This window comes from Macaca thibetana, chromosome 3 (genome assembly GCF_024542745.1).
Source record: "Macaca thibetana thibetana isolate TM-01 chromosome 3, ASM2454274v1, whole genome shotgun sequence".
Taxonomy (NCBI): domain Eukaryota; kingdom Metazoa; phylum Chordata; class Mammalia; order Primates; family Cercopithecidae; genus Macaca; species Macaca thibetana.
Window position 1 is genome coordinate 132456543 of NC_065580.1, and position 16256 is coordinate 132472798.

A 16256-nucleotide genomic window follows, 5' to 3' on the forward strand; every position below is an offset into this window, starting at 1 on the left:
TTTTTTGTATTTTTAGTAGAGATGTGGTTTCACCATGTTAGCCAGGATGGTCTCTATCTCCTGACCTCATGATCCGCCCGCCTTGGCCTCCCGAAGTCCTGGGATTACAGGCGTCAGCCACTGCGCCCAGCCGGCAAGCTGTACCTTAACAAGTCCTCTAGCTAATTTTGCTGCAGGCTAAAGTTTGAGAACCACTACTTTAACACAACTAGTTTTGGAAGATGCCTATTCCTGAAGGACAACTGAAAAAGCTTTACTATTTAGGTAACTCACTGAAACTTGTTAAAGTTTTACATTTTTGGGGAAACCTCAATTTACATGTTAGTTTTATGGCCTTAAAACGGTAATATTCAATATGGAAGAAAAAAGATTTCAAAACACTGCTGCCCATTGTTCTACAATCCTGGATAATGCAGTTTAAAACAGAATTCACTCAGGACTTTGTCTACAAAATAGTTAGAGGGAATCACGGCACATTTGCCCGGTATGTGTGTGTGTTCTGTGCTCTGATAGCCCTTCACACAGATGGCAGGCCAGCATTGGTGATGCAGCACCTGCCAAGAAGGAACTCGATGGAACAGTTTGTCTTTGAGAAGCGGTTGAGCAAGTTAGCTCAGCTGGTTACAGCATAACATTGGCCCAAGGTCACGGTTTCAAACTCTATTCAGATGAGCAGAGTCCTAAGCACAGGCCTAGCATCTGTCACAACCACGCTAAACACGAGGAGGCCTGTTCACAAGGCTATAGAGAGTGGAAGGATTGGAAATGGTAGGTGCAGGGTCACTTTGAACAGATCAGGTGAAGTTTATATTTAAAAACAAACAAACCAACAAACAAAACAAAACAAAAAACCCAAGAGGCTGAAGCAGGAGAACTGCTTGAGCCCGGGAGACAGAGGTTGCAGTGAACCGAGATCCCGCCACTGCACTCCAGTCTGGCTGACAGAGTGAGACTCTGCCTCAAAAAACAACAACAACAACAACAAAAAACAAAAGACTGCCCAACTAAGAACAGACCCTGTGATAGAGCATGATTTCACCCAGCAATTCTGTGGATCATCTGAGCATTTACAAAACCTCACTGCCAAAATGTTCTTCCTTGTTTCTAGACCAGAGTTGTCTGCATTAGAACTAACTGGAAGGCTTGTGAAAACAGAGTTCTGACTCTACCCCCAGAGTTTCCATTTCTGTAGGTTTGGGGTGGGGCAGGGATTCTGCATGGCTAACAACCACTCAGAGGATGCAGATATTGCTGATGGAGACTTTGAGAACCACTGGTCTAGACCCAATTCTGCACTGAATTTCATCTAACCCATTCCTTTTCACGGTGAGTTCCTTATCAGCAGAAACCTTGCCTTTTTCATACTCTATAAAACTAAGCATTGCACCCGGAAACCCAATCCCTGACATATCAACATGTGGAGGAAGCTGGGCATGGTGGCTCACGCCTGTAATCCTAGTACTTTGGGAGGCCGAGGTGGGCAGGTCATTTTGAGCTTAGGAGTTCGAGCCCAGCCTGGGCAACATGGGGAAACCCTGTCTTTGCAAAAAAAATACAAAAATGAGCCAGGCATGGTGGCTTGTGCCTGTAGTCCTAGCTTACTTGGGAGGCTGAGGCTGGAGGATTACTTGAGCCAGAAAGTGGAGGTTGCAGTGAGTGGAGATTGCACCACTGCACTCCAGCCTGGGCGACAGAGTGAGACCCTGTCTCAAAAAAAAGGAAAGAAAAAGAAAAAGATGTGGAGGGAACAGAGTGAAAATGCAAACATCCTTTAAGCATGTTGGGTTGTATTTCTGTAGCCCTCTCTCAGAGGAACTCTAAAGAGGTAACAGAGAAGATGAGTGGGGAGTAAGTAAGAGGGCACGCCAAGAGAGCGTGTTCTCAGGCCATTTTTTGTGAGGGTCACCGGTACTTGGGACTCCTCTCTGAAATCTGGCCCCACCTACTGCCAAACACAGCCTCCTGCGTGGCTCCTGCCCTCCCGCTTCTAGGATGTCAGTTGTTCACCTGTATGGAAATGACAGCCGCTTGTCATGGTCTACATGAGAGGCCTCACTTGCAGCAGTAACTAGCATGCCATTTCCAAAGCTGTCATTCTCTGGTGTCAGCACAACTCACTGTTCAAAGATTTGCTCTGACATGGACCAGGCAGCGCTGTGACTGTTATTGCCGCAGACTCTTCTGTGCTTCGACACCGATGGCAGCTGCTTGGCGCCCAGGGTTTGTTTCACCCAATTATTTGTTTGTCACTTGGAAGCCCAGGATGTCGAGCAGGTATTGTGGAGGTATTTTTGGCCTGATGCACAGGCAGAAAGCATAATGAGGCCCTCAGGTGAAGGTCTATTTTGTCAGTTAGGTGCTAGGATGATGTGCAGCCCTAGAAGCAATTAGGATATTTGAATAAGATAAGATACCTGGCGGGATGCTGAGGGGGCTCGCAAAGTCGGCCTTAACTTTTAAAATGCCAAAAAAAAAAAAAAAAAAAAAAAAAAAAAAAAAACCCTCACAGTAGGCAGTTTTCAAGTTTATCCTGGAGCTAATACAGAAGGTGGAGGTGTAAAGCTGTCTTCCCTCAACCTGGAGGGTCCTGAGAAGGAAAAAAGGCACAAATCAGGCATGAGCCTGACCCGAAGGTGTACTCTAGGGGGGTGAGGCCGTGGCCAAACAGGGGTAACAGGTTGTAACGGGGTCATGTGGTCAAATAGCAGTTATTCCTGGGAGGTGAGACCAGCGGGGAAACGGCAAGCCATCCTTCACCAGTTATTCTCAAGCTGCCTCTTTGCGACCGGAGTTCCTCTTCCCGTGGGGGTAGAAATCAAACTGATTTGATGGCTAACGTCTTGGGAAGAGGTCACTACACAGGGCCATGTGGCCCCTACAGCCAACTGCACAAAACCAAACCACAAAATGTAGTTTGTCATCTAATATTCCACCAGAGCACACTGCTCCAAATCCAGGAATTTGTTTTTCCAAGCTTCTTGCTGGCTCGTCTGTGACGTTCCTCCTTTCTCCAGTTCTCAATCTCAGAAAGTGAGGAGCACAGTCCAGACAAGTGGAACTCTCCCAAGGAACACATTACGGACTTGGTAACAATCAAATTAGTTCAGCCCCTCCCTCCTTAAATCCATTCATGATTTTGGTGTGTGCCACCTCTAAAACCCAACTTCCCCCCACAGACACAAAAAGACTGCGAATCAAGTTACAAACCAACAAACAGCAAATGAAGCTGCCATTATTATCACCTTCTAGCAAAAGAAACGTAGGAAGTCAGATTGCTTCGGTCAAAAAGACCTAGATGAATTTGAAGTACCAGAACTCTGATGAAATGCCTGGCGTGTGAGTCTGTGACAGCTGAAGACAGATGGGAGGGTGGTGACATTCTTTCGATGATCTACAATGGCCCATGCAAGCCTCGTTTCAATTCGCGGTGGTAAAATGAGTCATCTCACAGAAAAAGAAGCTGCCTGGCAGTTGCCCCTGGGGTGCTCTTGAGCACTTTCTCTGGTATCTCACCTAACCTGCAGCAATCCCTGCCTAGGAAGTGGTCCAAGTGACAGTCATTCCACTTGAGAAGTCAAGTACAAAGGAACCCTAAGTACTTATATATACAGTGGGGTTTTATAAACATTTACTGAGCAGATAAATCATCTCTTTTAACAGCACCCAAGATGCAGGCAAGCGGAGAAGGAGAACTCTGTATTGTTACTCTCATTCTGGAGGTTAACACCATAATACCTTAACAGCTGGTATTCAAATTGTAGCCACTGTCTTTTCTACTCCTCCCTGGCGCCGGGGCTCAATCCCCTTACCTTTAAGATCTTGCTTACACAGCCGGGCGCGGTGGCTCAAGCCTGTAATCCCAGCACTTTGGGAGGCCAAGACGGGTGGATCACGAGGTCAGGACATCGAGACCATCCTGGCTAACACGGTGAAACCCCGTCTCTACTAAAAACTACAAAAAAACTAGCCGGGCGAGGTGGCGGGCGCCTGCAGTCCCAGCTACTCGGGAGGCTGAGGCAGGAGAATGGCATAAACCCGGGAGGCGGAGCTTGCAGTAAGCTGAGCTGAGATCCAGCCACTGCACTCTAGCCTGGGCAACAGAGTGAGACTCCGTCTCAAAAAAAAAAAAAAAAAAAAAAAAAAAAAAAAAAAAAAATCTTGCTTACACAGATGCAATCTCCTGAAGAGAGAGGCTTATTCCTGTTCACAAGTTCAGGACTGAAGTCCTGGTATCGGCTACAAGGCACTACTGCTTTCGAATGCTAAATGTTCAGAATCTCACTCACAGTTAGCAGGGAAAATGTGTGCCCTCTGCAGAAGCGTCAGGTTCTGAGAGGCCCTAAAAGATACATGTAAATATTTTTCCAGACAGAATCTTGCTCTGTTGCCCAGGCTGGAGTGTGGTAGCGCTATCTCCACTCACTGCAACCTCCACCTTCTGGGCTCAAGCCATTCGCGTGCCTCAGTCTCGCGAGCATCTGGGATTACAGGCGTGTGCCACCATGCCCACCTCACTTTTGTATTTTTAGTAGAGACTGGGTTTCGCCATATTGGCCAGGCTGGTCTCCAACTCCTGACCTCAAGTGATTCACCCGCCTCGGCCTCCCAAAGTGCTGGGATTACAGGCGTGAGCCACCGTGCTGGCTGGCCCTAGAATACTTCTAACACAAACTTTGGTCTTTAGATTCACAAGGAGTCTTGGAGGCCACCCCCTAGCTTCTCATGATACCCATGAGAAAAGCAAGTCAAATGGAGTGATCTGCTCAACTTTACAAATAGTCTTGCTCAGGCTTGAGCATGGGGCTTCCCTCCTGCCACCTCCTTGTGGTAGGCCAACCTGGTAAGAATTTAAACAAGGGCGGGCGCGGTGGCTCACACCTGTAATCCCAGCGCTTTGGGAGGCCGAGGCGAGCAGATCACGAGGTCAGGAGTTCAAGACCAGCCTGGTCAACACGGTGAAACCCCATCTCTACTAAAATTACAAAAAATTAGCCAGGCGTGGTGGCAGGCACCTGTAATCTCAGCTACTCGGGAGGCTGAGGCAGGAGAATCGCTTGAGGGGAGGCGGAGGTTGCAGTGAGCCATTGCACTCCAGCCTGGGCAACAAGGAGAGACTCGGTCTCAAAAAAAAAAGGATTTAAACAAAATCTAACTGAAGAAACATTTAAAAAGTGGACTCTATTGATAGGTGACGTACAGATCTTTATGGCACTGCCAAAAACCTTTGCAATAGCTTAATTAACTCATTTGATAATAGCATCAATTTTTAAAATGGAAAACTCGAAGGGGCAGGTTTTAGTCTAATGACGAGCACAAGCTGGCAGATTCTGGGGCTCTCTAAATGGGAGACATAATTCTGCAGTTTGAGGGCTGGTCTATTTTTGGTCTGCTGACCCTTCAGGGCTCACCTCAGATCAGCTTTTCCACCTAAGAAAGTCTTAAGGCTATTTATTTTTTTTTTTTTAAATTAGTGACTTTGCTATTATACCACTTGGAAAGTCTACTTTTACATTTCAAAATACATTTAAACTGTTTTACTCTTCCAGTCAGATGCGTGTCATCTATTATTCAGTGTCGTTACCTCTAGAGCCTGTTCCACAGTTGGGGCTCAATAACATGTGAATGAAAAGAATTAGTTTCAATATGGCTTCCACCTTAAGCCAATTGAAGGAATAAATGGAATCACCGATGTCATTTATTTAACAGCTGACCAATCTGCTTTCAGAAGAAGACTCCTTGTCAAACTAGACTTTATGGATAAAGACGCCTTCACAGAAGCCCAAGAGGTCCTGCGGAGAGCTGGGTTTTCGGGGAGAGGAGCTTTACTACAGAAAAACCTTTCCCTGCTATAAAGAGAGAATGAGAAAATGATGTAATCTTGGCTAAAATTAGGTTTTAGTGTTACTCTGCTGAGAGATGTGAAAGGTGATAGATAAGAGGGGGAAAATGTTTTCCAAGTGGCTTTTAAAGGCATCCAAATATAACTGCCTCCCACATCAGTCTATTAACGGGCACACTTGAGACATTTCCCTCTTCAAAAGGACTCTTAGAAAAGCAATGATGTGCTCTCAGCCTCCTTCTTTAGAAGACAAGGTTTACGAGGGTCAGAGACGCAGATCGGAGCCCACTGAATGCCATTCCCTGTTAACAGCATCCTCCCCAGCACAGATTTGGGCCTTGTGCTTATGTCATCGGTTGCTAGGAAATGCCCCTGCTTGAAATTCCTAAATCATTTCTAATAAAATCTGGCTGAAAAGTAAAGATCAGTTCATGCAAAGGCACAAGAATGGGTATAGAAGAGAGAGGAAACTGGAGATGCCTTAAGCTGAGCCCTGCTGCGCTGCAGTAACTATGGCGACTTTGGCCACAGGTGATGGGATAATGGTTGACATCCTGGAGAAGTCCTGAATGAGAACCTCCAGGACCTTATGTTTTATGAGAAGATGAAATACTTTGGGAAGGTATGGGAGGAAAAGCCCTAGGGAAGTCCTTGTTGGGGGTTCCTGCCAGTGTCCTCCCATAGAACCCAGTTTCCCTCAATCCGAATCTTTACCATCCTGTTGCGTGTCTCCCTCAGGAAGGACAGAGATCCTCCTCCTTTCTATTCTCTGCCATATCCCCAGAGCCTAGCACAGTATGACTGCTATGAGCACATGTCTGGGAGTCAGCTCAACCGAGCTCCACCACTTACTAGCTGCGTGACCTTGGACAAGTTGCCTAATTTCTGAGCCTCGGTTTACTCATGTAAAAAATGAGTGAATTACATATAAAGTGAACACTACCTAGCAAAAAGGAAAGTCCTCAATAAATGCTAGCTATTCATAACTAACATCAGTTTCCCTGCCTATAAAATGGAGATGCTATTTCTAAATTCTTTTCTAAATAAGAGCTGCTATGAAGATTAGGGGATAGAATGTATGTAAAATACTTAGCCCACTGTATAATTAGATCAAACTATGGTACAAGGTAGGCTAAGCACTTTCTATACATTGCCTCATTTCATCCTCACAAGAGCTCCAATCCCATTTTACAGAAGGAAAAATTGGTTCTAAGGTGTTTTAAGTAGTCCAAAGTTCCACAGCTAGTAAGCGTCTTCAAAGCAGTGGGATTCAAAGCAGGTCTGTGAGAATATTAAATCCAAAGCCCATGTTCAAAGTAACCATGACAACGCATACTATTTTGCAGTAAAGTTTTATAGCCATCATACTTCCTCGGGTTAATTATGCAGAGTCTAAACAGCTGGCCGGTCCAACAATTATTCTTTGCAAATCATTGAAGTCATTTCTGCACTCTGGGGCAACTTCTCCAAAAGTCCCTCAAAGTCAGCAATAAGTTAACCCAGGTAAACAATAAGAAAGCAATTAATTTCTTGACAACTTATCAGATCTAACTTAATATAAACTCCTACCAAATGGCTATTAGGCTACCAGGTCTCTAACAGAAAAGCTTACTGAGATCATCATCAGAGCTATGTAAGCCACCTTCCATTCCATTTACATTAACACGGTAAGAGGCAACAGCTCCTGATTTGTCCGATTTCTGGAATGGGCCTGTAGCAGATAGCATCATCAGTGCAGTGTTTGCTTTCCCTTCCTTCCAAGGCCCATCCCTGTGGATCCCTCTTCTCTTGTGCTCCTCCCTGTGGGAGTTTACTTTCTACTCCACTGATGGCAGGCTCGGTCATGTGACTTGTTCTGGCCAATGAGATTGTTAGAAATGCCACAACCACATCCAAGTGGAGGCATTCTCTGCTTCTGTCTCTGCTCTTTTCCCCTTTACGCGAAGAATAACCACGATGGGGACTGCTCCTTTGGCCTGGATCCCAGAATAAAGACAAGGACAGTTGCGGCTGATTGGCAGATGACACCTAACATGAGACTTTTGTTATTGTAGGACTCTGAGCTATTTTGTTACTGCAGCAAAATGTGACAAAGCAGACTCACAGAGACCTGCTGACTTGATGCAGAAGAGCAAAGACATCTGTCAAGATCCAGCATGTACTGGTGTGGTGGTGTATACCAGGAAATGCTTTATAATAGAAACTGCACATGGGACAAGGTGGCCCTTCACCCCAAGCCATACCAGTGGCTAAATACTTTTTCCCAACTCTCGCATTCAGTTCACGCTGAGAGGCTTGTTCGGATGGAAAATTCTGCACATAAGATGCACACAGACCTGACAGAGCACCCCACGAGGGATTGGCAAAGCACCCCACGAGGGATTGGCTTCTTCCACTCCCATCCAAGGGCTTTAAGGGTTGATGAGAAATCATTTGTAGGAGGAGAACCAGAGGCCCAGCTCCTATGCCCAACTTTCATCTTGGAGGTAAAATGAATCTCCACTTTCTGGGCCACTTCACAGAATCACACCAGGCCTCAGCATGCACTCTTCCAGTAAGTCCAGGCAAGCTCAACTAATGGCAGGAGTCAAGTCTGTGGGTGGAGGAGGCGGAGGGGGAAAAAAGAGAATGGGACAGCACCTCTGAGTTCAGGAGACTCTGGAATCTCCTTGGTGAATTCACGACATGGATCTTCAATAGACAGCTGTTTCTACTTTTTAAAAGCACAGACTGGGCAAGTAGGTAAAATACTTTGATGTTAGCTCCAGGCTAAATAAAAGACAGCTGAGTAAAAGTTCAGGCACCATGAAATTAATAAAATCACTGTTGCACTCGTTCCACCAGAGGTTCGGGAAGAAACTGGTAAAAATCCGCAATGCACGGAGTGGATTACTTGAGTGGGAATCAATCATTTTCTCCACTGAAGTTTTCTGCCATTTCCTTATACGGTACAGTCACTGGATTCATAATTCACCAAAGGTGCTTCCTGAGACTGAGCTTTCGGAGTAATTGAGACAAATTCTGTTAAATAAATTCCAGACGAGAGTGTATTTGACTTATGCACAGGAAAGGAAAGAATTCTTATGTAAGCTGCAAAACAATAGAGTTTTATCTTATCTGAGGAACGTATTGCTGCTTGCCTGTGTGTATTTTACTGCCAAAATAAAATAAATTGAATCAGCTCACACATGATAACATGCTCTTTCCTAACTCATACTAATTGCTTGGCTAATTGATGTTTGTTGAACTTTCTCCATTTCATTGAGTGATTAGGTACAAAGCTAACAGTTGACATCTGTAGGCGCTTAACTGGCGTCTGTAATTACTGTTAATGTTAAATAATTGTTAGTTAATTGGAGTGGTAACTGACTGAATGGAATCCAGATTGTGAAGCAAAAAGAAACCTAGTTAAATAAACATACATTTTCAGAGAAAACAACATTTTTCTGCAGTTGTCAGAAACTAGAAATAATCCAGAGGCCACGGGCTAGCCACGGGCTTCCTCCATTCAGGAACCCTCCTGTCTGGGGTTGGCCCACGTGACTGAGCCCTTTGTCACTCAACTGTCATTAGACTCTACAGAACAGATCTGATATTTTTCACTTCCAATTGTCTATCATGAATGCGTATTACTTTCTGAGACAACCAAATACTAACTACATCATTAACTACACAAAACACTAAATATGAATGGATTGAAGAGAGGCTGATGAACATTCAAGCTTTTTGGTCAATATTGCCAAGGATAGAGAAAACTCTTTCAAAGGACAGCAGTAATCGCCCAGTATAAGTCAAGGGCTTTCCACTGAGCTCAAAAGTAACCAGAGTGATGTTTGAACATCTGACTAAAAGAATGGAATGGGTTACACTGTAATCTATGCCTCCTGCATCACAGGGGCACTCAGGATGGAAAAGTGGCAGCTGTCAAAGTTCCACCCAAAAGGCATCATCAAGATCACTTCGAATGCCTGGGATCTTTCACCCAGTTCACAATTCCAGTGATGGGATCCAGTATCCCAGGATTCACCACCACATGCATTCTCAAGTTCGGCAAAAGATCCGTTCGGCAAAAGCAACTATTGGAAATGTTGGGAGACACTTTCATGCAACATGGAATATTTTTTGACTGTTACTGGTGGTTTCACACTAACAGTACAAGGCATCTGTTTCCAAGAAGGCTCAAGGGACGATTCTATACAACAAATTCTCTGCTTCTATAGGAAGGTCAATTTCCATAACAAAAGGAGCTGATTGCATGCTATTTGCAGTATGGAGTAGGAGGAGGGACTGAACTACTCACAACTCCTTTGTCTCTTGCATGAAGCACCAATTACCCTTAAATACTACTTAACTCTCCAGACATCTCTATCTTCTAAAAACTCAAGAAAATGCTCTAAAATAGTACAAAGAAGGTCCAGAGGGAGAAAAACAAATGAGTGATGGTCTAACTTTCCCTTATGTGGAATTTAAGGCATGACAAAAACAAAACTAATTTACAGAGGCTGAAACTGGCACAGTTTGCTCTTGTGCACATCCGGAATGCACTTTACATCATGTCCTCCCTACAACTAAACCCGAGACCCTAGGAGGAATTGTAAAATGGTCTCCATATGTTCATTATAAAGGGATTTTAAACTCTAAACCAAATTTTTTTCTTAAGAAAGCTATTCCACAGTCAACTGCATTATTTTCATGCTCAGAATTATTTCATGGAAAGGGCTTTCTTTCCTTTCTTTCTTTTTTTTTTTGGAAATGGTGTCTCTCACTGTCACCCCGGCTATAGTGGCACAATCAGGGCTCACTGCAGCCTTGACCTCCTGGGCTCAAGTGATCCTCTCACCTCACCCTCACAAGTAGCTGAGACTACAAATACACGCTACCAACCCTAGCTATATTTTTGGAATTTTAGTAGAGATGAGGTCCTGCTATATTGCCCAGGCTGGTTTTGAACTCCTGAGCTCAAGCAATCCTCCTGCCTCAGCCTCCCAAAAGTTGTGGGATTACACGTGTGAGCGACCACGCTCAGCGGGAATGGGTTTTTCTTAAAAGTCAATGGTGACCTTGATGGCAATATGACTTTTACCTTTCTGTCACCAAACCAAGGAAATCCCTTGTGTCTAAACCTAAAGAATGAGGTCATATGGTTGCCATTGAAGAATTAGGTACCTGGTTACTAAGCCAGCAGTGTCTCTGGGTAACTTGTTTCTTACCTCATCTCCTCAGATTTCAGGCAATTTTTAAGCTAGGTCTTCTTTCTATAATGCTGATAGAACCGTACCGCCAAAAATATCCAAAGGCTCCACTAACCTAAAGGCTCCAACCTCATCTGTGTTCCCCTGGAAATTCTCAGTGCAAAACCAACCCCAAGAAGAGGCCGGGTGTGTTCCACTAACAGGCCTGGTAGAGACCGGGAGAGGAAAAGCAGTCCTGGTCAGAGAGGGCTCCAGCTGGCCAGAGTGCTGCATCTGGTGCTCTTCTTGGTGAGTGTCCACTAGAATCTCCCAGGCTGATGGAGGTGAGGTGGGGTCCTGCCTACGAGGGTGAGCAGCTGCTCTGCTGCTGTTCACATTTCAGGAGACACTGGGTGCTCACAGTAGAAAGAAGCAGAATGAGGTGCCTCATTCCCTGCTGCAGGAAACCCACGCCCTCAAGTCATTCAGAAATGCCCATTTAGCTGGGCACAGCTCCCTGATGGCTAACTCTGGGGGCTTTTCCCCAGGAGGACCCAGTTCTTCAACTTGAGACAAAGTTGAAGGAAGAAGAAGGGGTGAGAAAGTCACGGGGTAAAATACACCATGGTGCCCTTCTCACCGTCTATCCATGACTTGACTTGTCATCGTCTATCTATGACTTATCTTGGTTACAGGCTAAATCCTGGGAAGGAGGGCTCTGAACCAAGGAGGCAGCGATTCAGGGATTTTTCTCTTCCCCTAACCTAGACCATGGCCACACGCCAGGACTGGCATCCTAGAAACTGAGGGCTGCGCAGAACTCCTGACACCCTACTAGTGTTCTCTTTCCTCCCAGACAGGCTTCCCTTCTTTTCTTTCCTCCTCAAGCAGCTCTGCTCTGGAGCAATCCAAGAGTTTTAGGAAAGATTCATTATGTTGGCAGGATAATTGTGTGCAGCAAAGAAGAACTCATTTTCTGCACTTTTGTCTACAGACCAAACTGGTGACACCACCAGGGATCTACAGTAGGCAAGAGAGGATAATAAATACTGGCCATGCTGAATAGACTGAAAGTTCCTTTTTAGAATAAATACCCCAGATTTTGGGGTACAGGTCCTGTTGCTCCTACAGCATTTCAATCAACTAAACAGGGACACTAAGTTAGTCTCTCTCGGTGCCTCTGTCTCACTGGGAAAATTAATTTTTTCTTTGGCAGATGGTTGAGTCACAAAGACAGAAGGATTCATAAAATTCACATGAACATCCTGTAAACATGTAAACACATAAAGATTAAATACGGCAACCATGACCTTGATTAAAGTTAAACTGTTTTTTGTGTCTACAATGCTAAGCCCTGCGCAATGCCACACCCCTTTCGAAATGCTCAGGCCTCACTGGGCAAGTTGTGTGTACATGCAAGCACGTGCTGTTTGATTAACTTGTTTTAAAGCAGGGAATAAAAGGTGTCAGAAGAAAGCGACCATTCGGAACACCTAAACACAAAAATCTCTATTAAACTGGATGGCGTCTACAACACAGGGAAAGTCAAAATAAAATCAATGAACAAAAGTGATACAAAATATACTCACTGTACTCACTCTGTTTCAACTCCTGCCCCTTCCCAATTAATTGTTTTATCCCCACCAGAGATGTTGGCCCAGGAATAAGTTTTGTTATGATTGAAAATCTTGACCTAAAGATGGTAAATGACTTATTCAAGCTCACGAGCTGACTGATGGGCCTCGAGTCATGGCCCCTGTTGCCTCTGCCTGAGCGTCATCTCCACACTGTGCAGCCCAACATCAAGGCTGCACCCCCCCAACCCCCACCACAATCAGCTTGTGAGATTAGCACTGCCCTCCCACAGTGAAATTTTATGGACCAAATCTGCCTGCCACCAGGCTCAGCAGCATAATCTTACCAGCAGCTTAAAGCCACGCTCCTCTGAGGCCAGAATACTGCCAGCCTCTTGAGAGGGAGAGGTGAAGTGTAACTTTAAACATCTGGAGGTGGAGGGATACACGTCAGCTCCCCTGTACTCCGGTTAGATTGTCCCATAAGCTGGGGCTTTGAAGATTTCCCCAGTTGTGTTTGTTACCTGGTGTAAATTTGCCCTTTCTTACGATGCTTTTTATCGCTCTTGGCTAAAGTTACTGGACAAAGACAGGAGACCTGACTTTCAGGCACGCAGGCCGCCTTACAGGAAAACTTGAACTTGATGTGCATGAAGCTGACAGTTCCTTGAAGGCCTTGTCAGCCATCCATCCTGTAAACACTGCCACTACCCGGAGTAAAAACAGACCCAAAACCACAAGCCTATAACAAGACTGTGCACCTGTCCTGAAGCAATTATTGACATTATCACTACACAATGAATCCCTTTTTGAAGTTGTTTTCCTGATATTTAGCAGTCTGAATACTAATCCCCTTAACAAAACTGTCCCCGATGCTTTCCCCCTCCGCACCCCCCCTTAATCTCTTTCTCCCCAGGGAGGAAGGGGGTGCTGGATACCAGTGAGTCTACTTTGCACCACCTGGATTCGCACTGATTCCGTCTCTTGTCATTCATGTTACCAACAGGAATTAGCATAAGGCATTAAGGGGAAACTCTGGAGGAGAAAAGAAAGGCCATTTTGATGGAAATAAGGGGCAAAGGAATAATCTGCCATCAACTAAAATGCTTATTTGTGTATGGTTTCCCAAGCAAAGCTTAGAAAAAGCCTATGTTGATTTTAGTGTACACAAAGAAACCTTAATCCTTTCAAGGCAACTAAATCACCCCCAGAAAAGCAGCTCAGAAGAAAGGCACCCTGTCAGGGGGAGGGCTATTCACAACCAAATAGATGCCACAAATCACACTCTGTAAGTAAACAAAAATAAGAATGTGGGAAACGTTTGATTGGAAAAGGAAAGAAAGGGGGGAAAGAACCAGAGGGAAGAGGCAAAGGCGAGCTGTTCATCCGCCCTGAAGAGAGTCTTTCAGGGCAGTGGTGGCCAGAGTGCAGGTCCTGGAGCCGACTCTTATTTTAGGGCGAGATCCCAGAAAGGGGAAATACATTGCAAAGCTTTTAGTAGCGAATCAGCAGAAGACAGACACAGTCACATGTGGCAGAGGTCCTGGGGAGTGGCAGAGGTCCTGGGGGGCCGCAGAAACGAAGAAGCCCTGCCTTTGGTGACCTGCCCTCTACCCCAATCTCCCTCTCCCATCACCCTCCTTTCTCACAAGGAAACACCAAGTGGTAGACAATAGTGCATTTTTACCCACGAGCACTGTATGCTATGAATGGCACATCTTCTTTTATTGGGCTTTTAGCATTATGGATAACACATTTATACAAACTTTCAGTCCATCAAAAAATATGATGAAATATAAAACTGGAATACTCCATTAGGCAATAAAAAAAGATAAAATTCAATATGACAGTAATTCTGGGAGTAACAGCAATCACATACACCTCAAGGGAACTCTAAACATAATGTACTATTTAAAATTGCAATTGGTTCAAATTCTAAAATAATCTGGGAGCTCAAAATAACTGCACTTGGAAATGTCTTACTAACCAGCTAGCAAAAATGCTAGCCAAGGCAACTACAGAAGGCTGAAATGGTCTCAAATTTCACTTTGTGAAGGCCCAAGTCTGTTCAAGTGTTACCAAGTGTCGTCTATGTAACACAGAAAGAGATGAGCACAGAAAGCACATCTTTACTGAGCAATTATCATGCCAGCCCCTAAATCAGGCTCGAGAGTGGAAAGGGGAAGATTAAATAGTTTATATGGTTTGTACCTTTCAAATTATACACCTTTCAGAGCCAGTGATTAGAGACTTCCCTAAATTTCATTATTTCCAACAATACTGCTAACAAATGAAAACTGCGCAGAAACCTATTGGCAATGATTTAAGGTTAGTTTTCCCTTAATGTACTGCTATATCATTAGCCTCTCTTACTCTAGATTGTGGTTTGGAAGAAATTAATGGGATAGTGCGTATTTAAATTCTGCCCTCTTGCTCGTTTATTAACTTTACAGAAAGCCCACAGCAGAGTAAGGCTTGGTTTATGACCATAATACTGTGAATTCTAAACATCCACTGATTACTAGAGTCTGCATCACACATCAGCTATTTATATTTCTCCTACTGCTGGGTAGTTGATAAGTAACATAAAGTTCAGGCATTTTGAGAACTATTCTTCTCTAGTACAGTTTTCTATATTAAAGTCACATAGTAGTAGTGATTAGTCAAATGTATTTAAATAGGGACTCAATGTATTCTTTTAAAATAAACTGGTTGTTAATGCATCACAAAGTATGCAGACTTCCATCTCAAGCAAAAACACAAAACATCAACAGTAGCTTCAGAATTAAAAGAGAAAGATCACTCTGGCTCTTCTTTCTTCCTAGGCAATGACAATGAAACTAACATAAAAAGAAGCCATTACTCAGGAGAATGAATGGGTCTTACCTTTGTTTACAATAACAGTGTTGAAGAGTTTTTCAGAGCTGGCATCCGATGCCTGAAAAACAAGAAGGGGAAAAAACGCATTATTATTGTCATTAACATTGTCATCACCATCAACATTCCCATTATTTTAAATCAATTTACTACATTTTACGAAAGCCTAGCAGGGAAGCAGCAATGTCCTCAAATCATCCATAAGGTGGTGCTAGTTGACTGCCTGAGAGAGACCTGCAGTGCAGCTACTTGCTGGGGGGAAAAATCAGATTTTAAAAATGTGTCCTTATTAGACACATTATCTGTGCAAAACATATTTCTATGAGATGGTACACAAAGCAATTCAGCTCGTTCACATAATGATTTTGCAATTTCGTTGACAGATCATTATTTTGGAAATGGTATGCTTTTCGTGGTATTTGCAGACATGCCTATTTTTCAATTTTCTTTCACAAATCAGAAATGCCTATTATTTAACGCTAAGCTTTTCCTCACTAAAAAGTGTGAGCCAACACTGCCAGAAATTAATTTTTTTTAAAAGATTCATCTGATGACTCCAAGATCCCAGTCCCTTCCAGTAACCAGACGACCTTGGTGTTCAAAAAGACGCAAGCCGGCCTGCCCAAAAATCCGACCACTATGTGTGCCACCAGCATTATTTCCTTTCCAGTTTCTAGAGAACATGTCTGCTAATTATTACAGTGGCTCGAGGAAGGTGAAATAAGCCTGTTTAAACAGTAAAACTAAAGCCAATTTAAATCATACACTAATGTTCTGGAAAATAAACATGGAAGT

General features: G+C 44.1%; 1 protein-coding gene across 7 annotated transcripts in view; it reads right to left on the reverse strand.

The window, feature by feature from the left end:
* The window catches only part of AUTS2 (activator of transcription and developmental regulator AUTS2), a 1206807-nt gene that overhangs the window by 78411 nt on the left and 1112140 nt on the right, over positions 1 to 16256 (reverse strand). For all 7 annotated transcript variants that reach the window (XM_050783556.1, XM_050783558.1, XM_050783557.1 and 4 more), the window contains one exon: positions 15471 to 15522. In XM_050783556.1, the coding sequence (XP_050639513.1) occupies positions 15471 to 15522 (52 nt within the window). The remainder of the gene's footprint in view (positions 1 to 15470; positions 15523 to 16256) is intronic.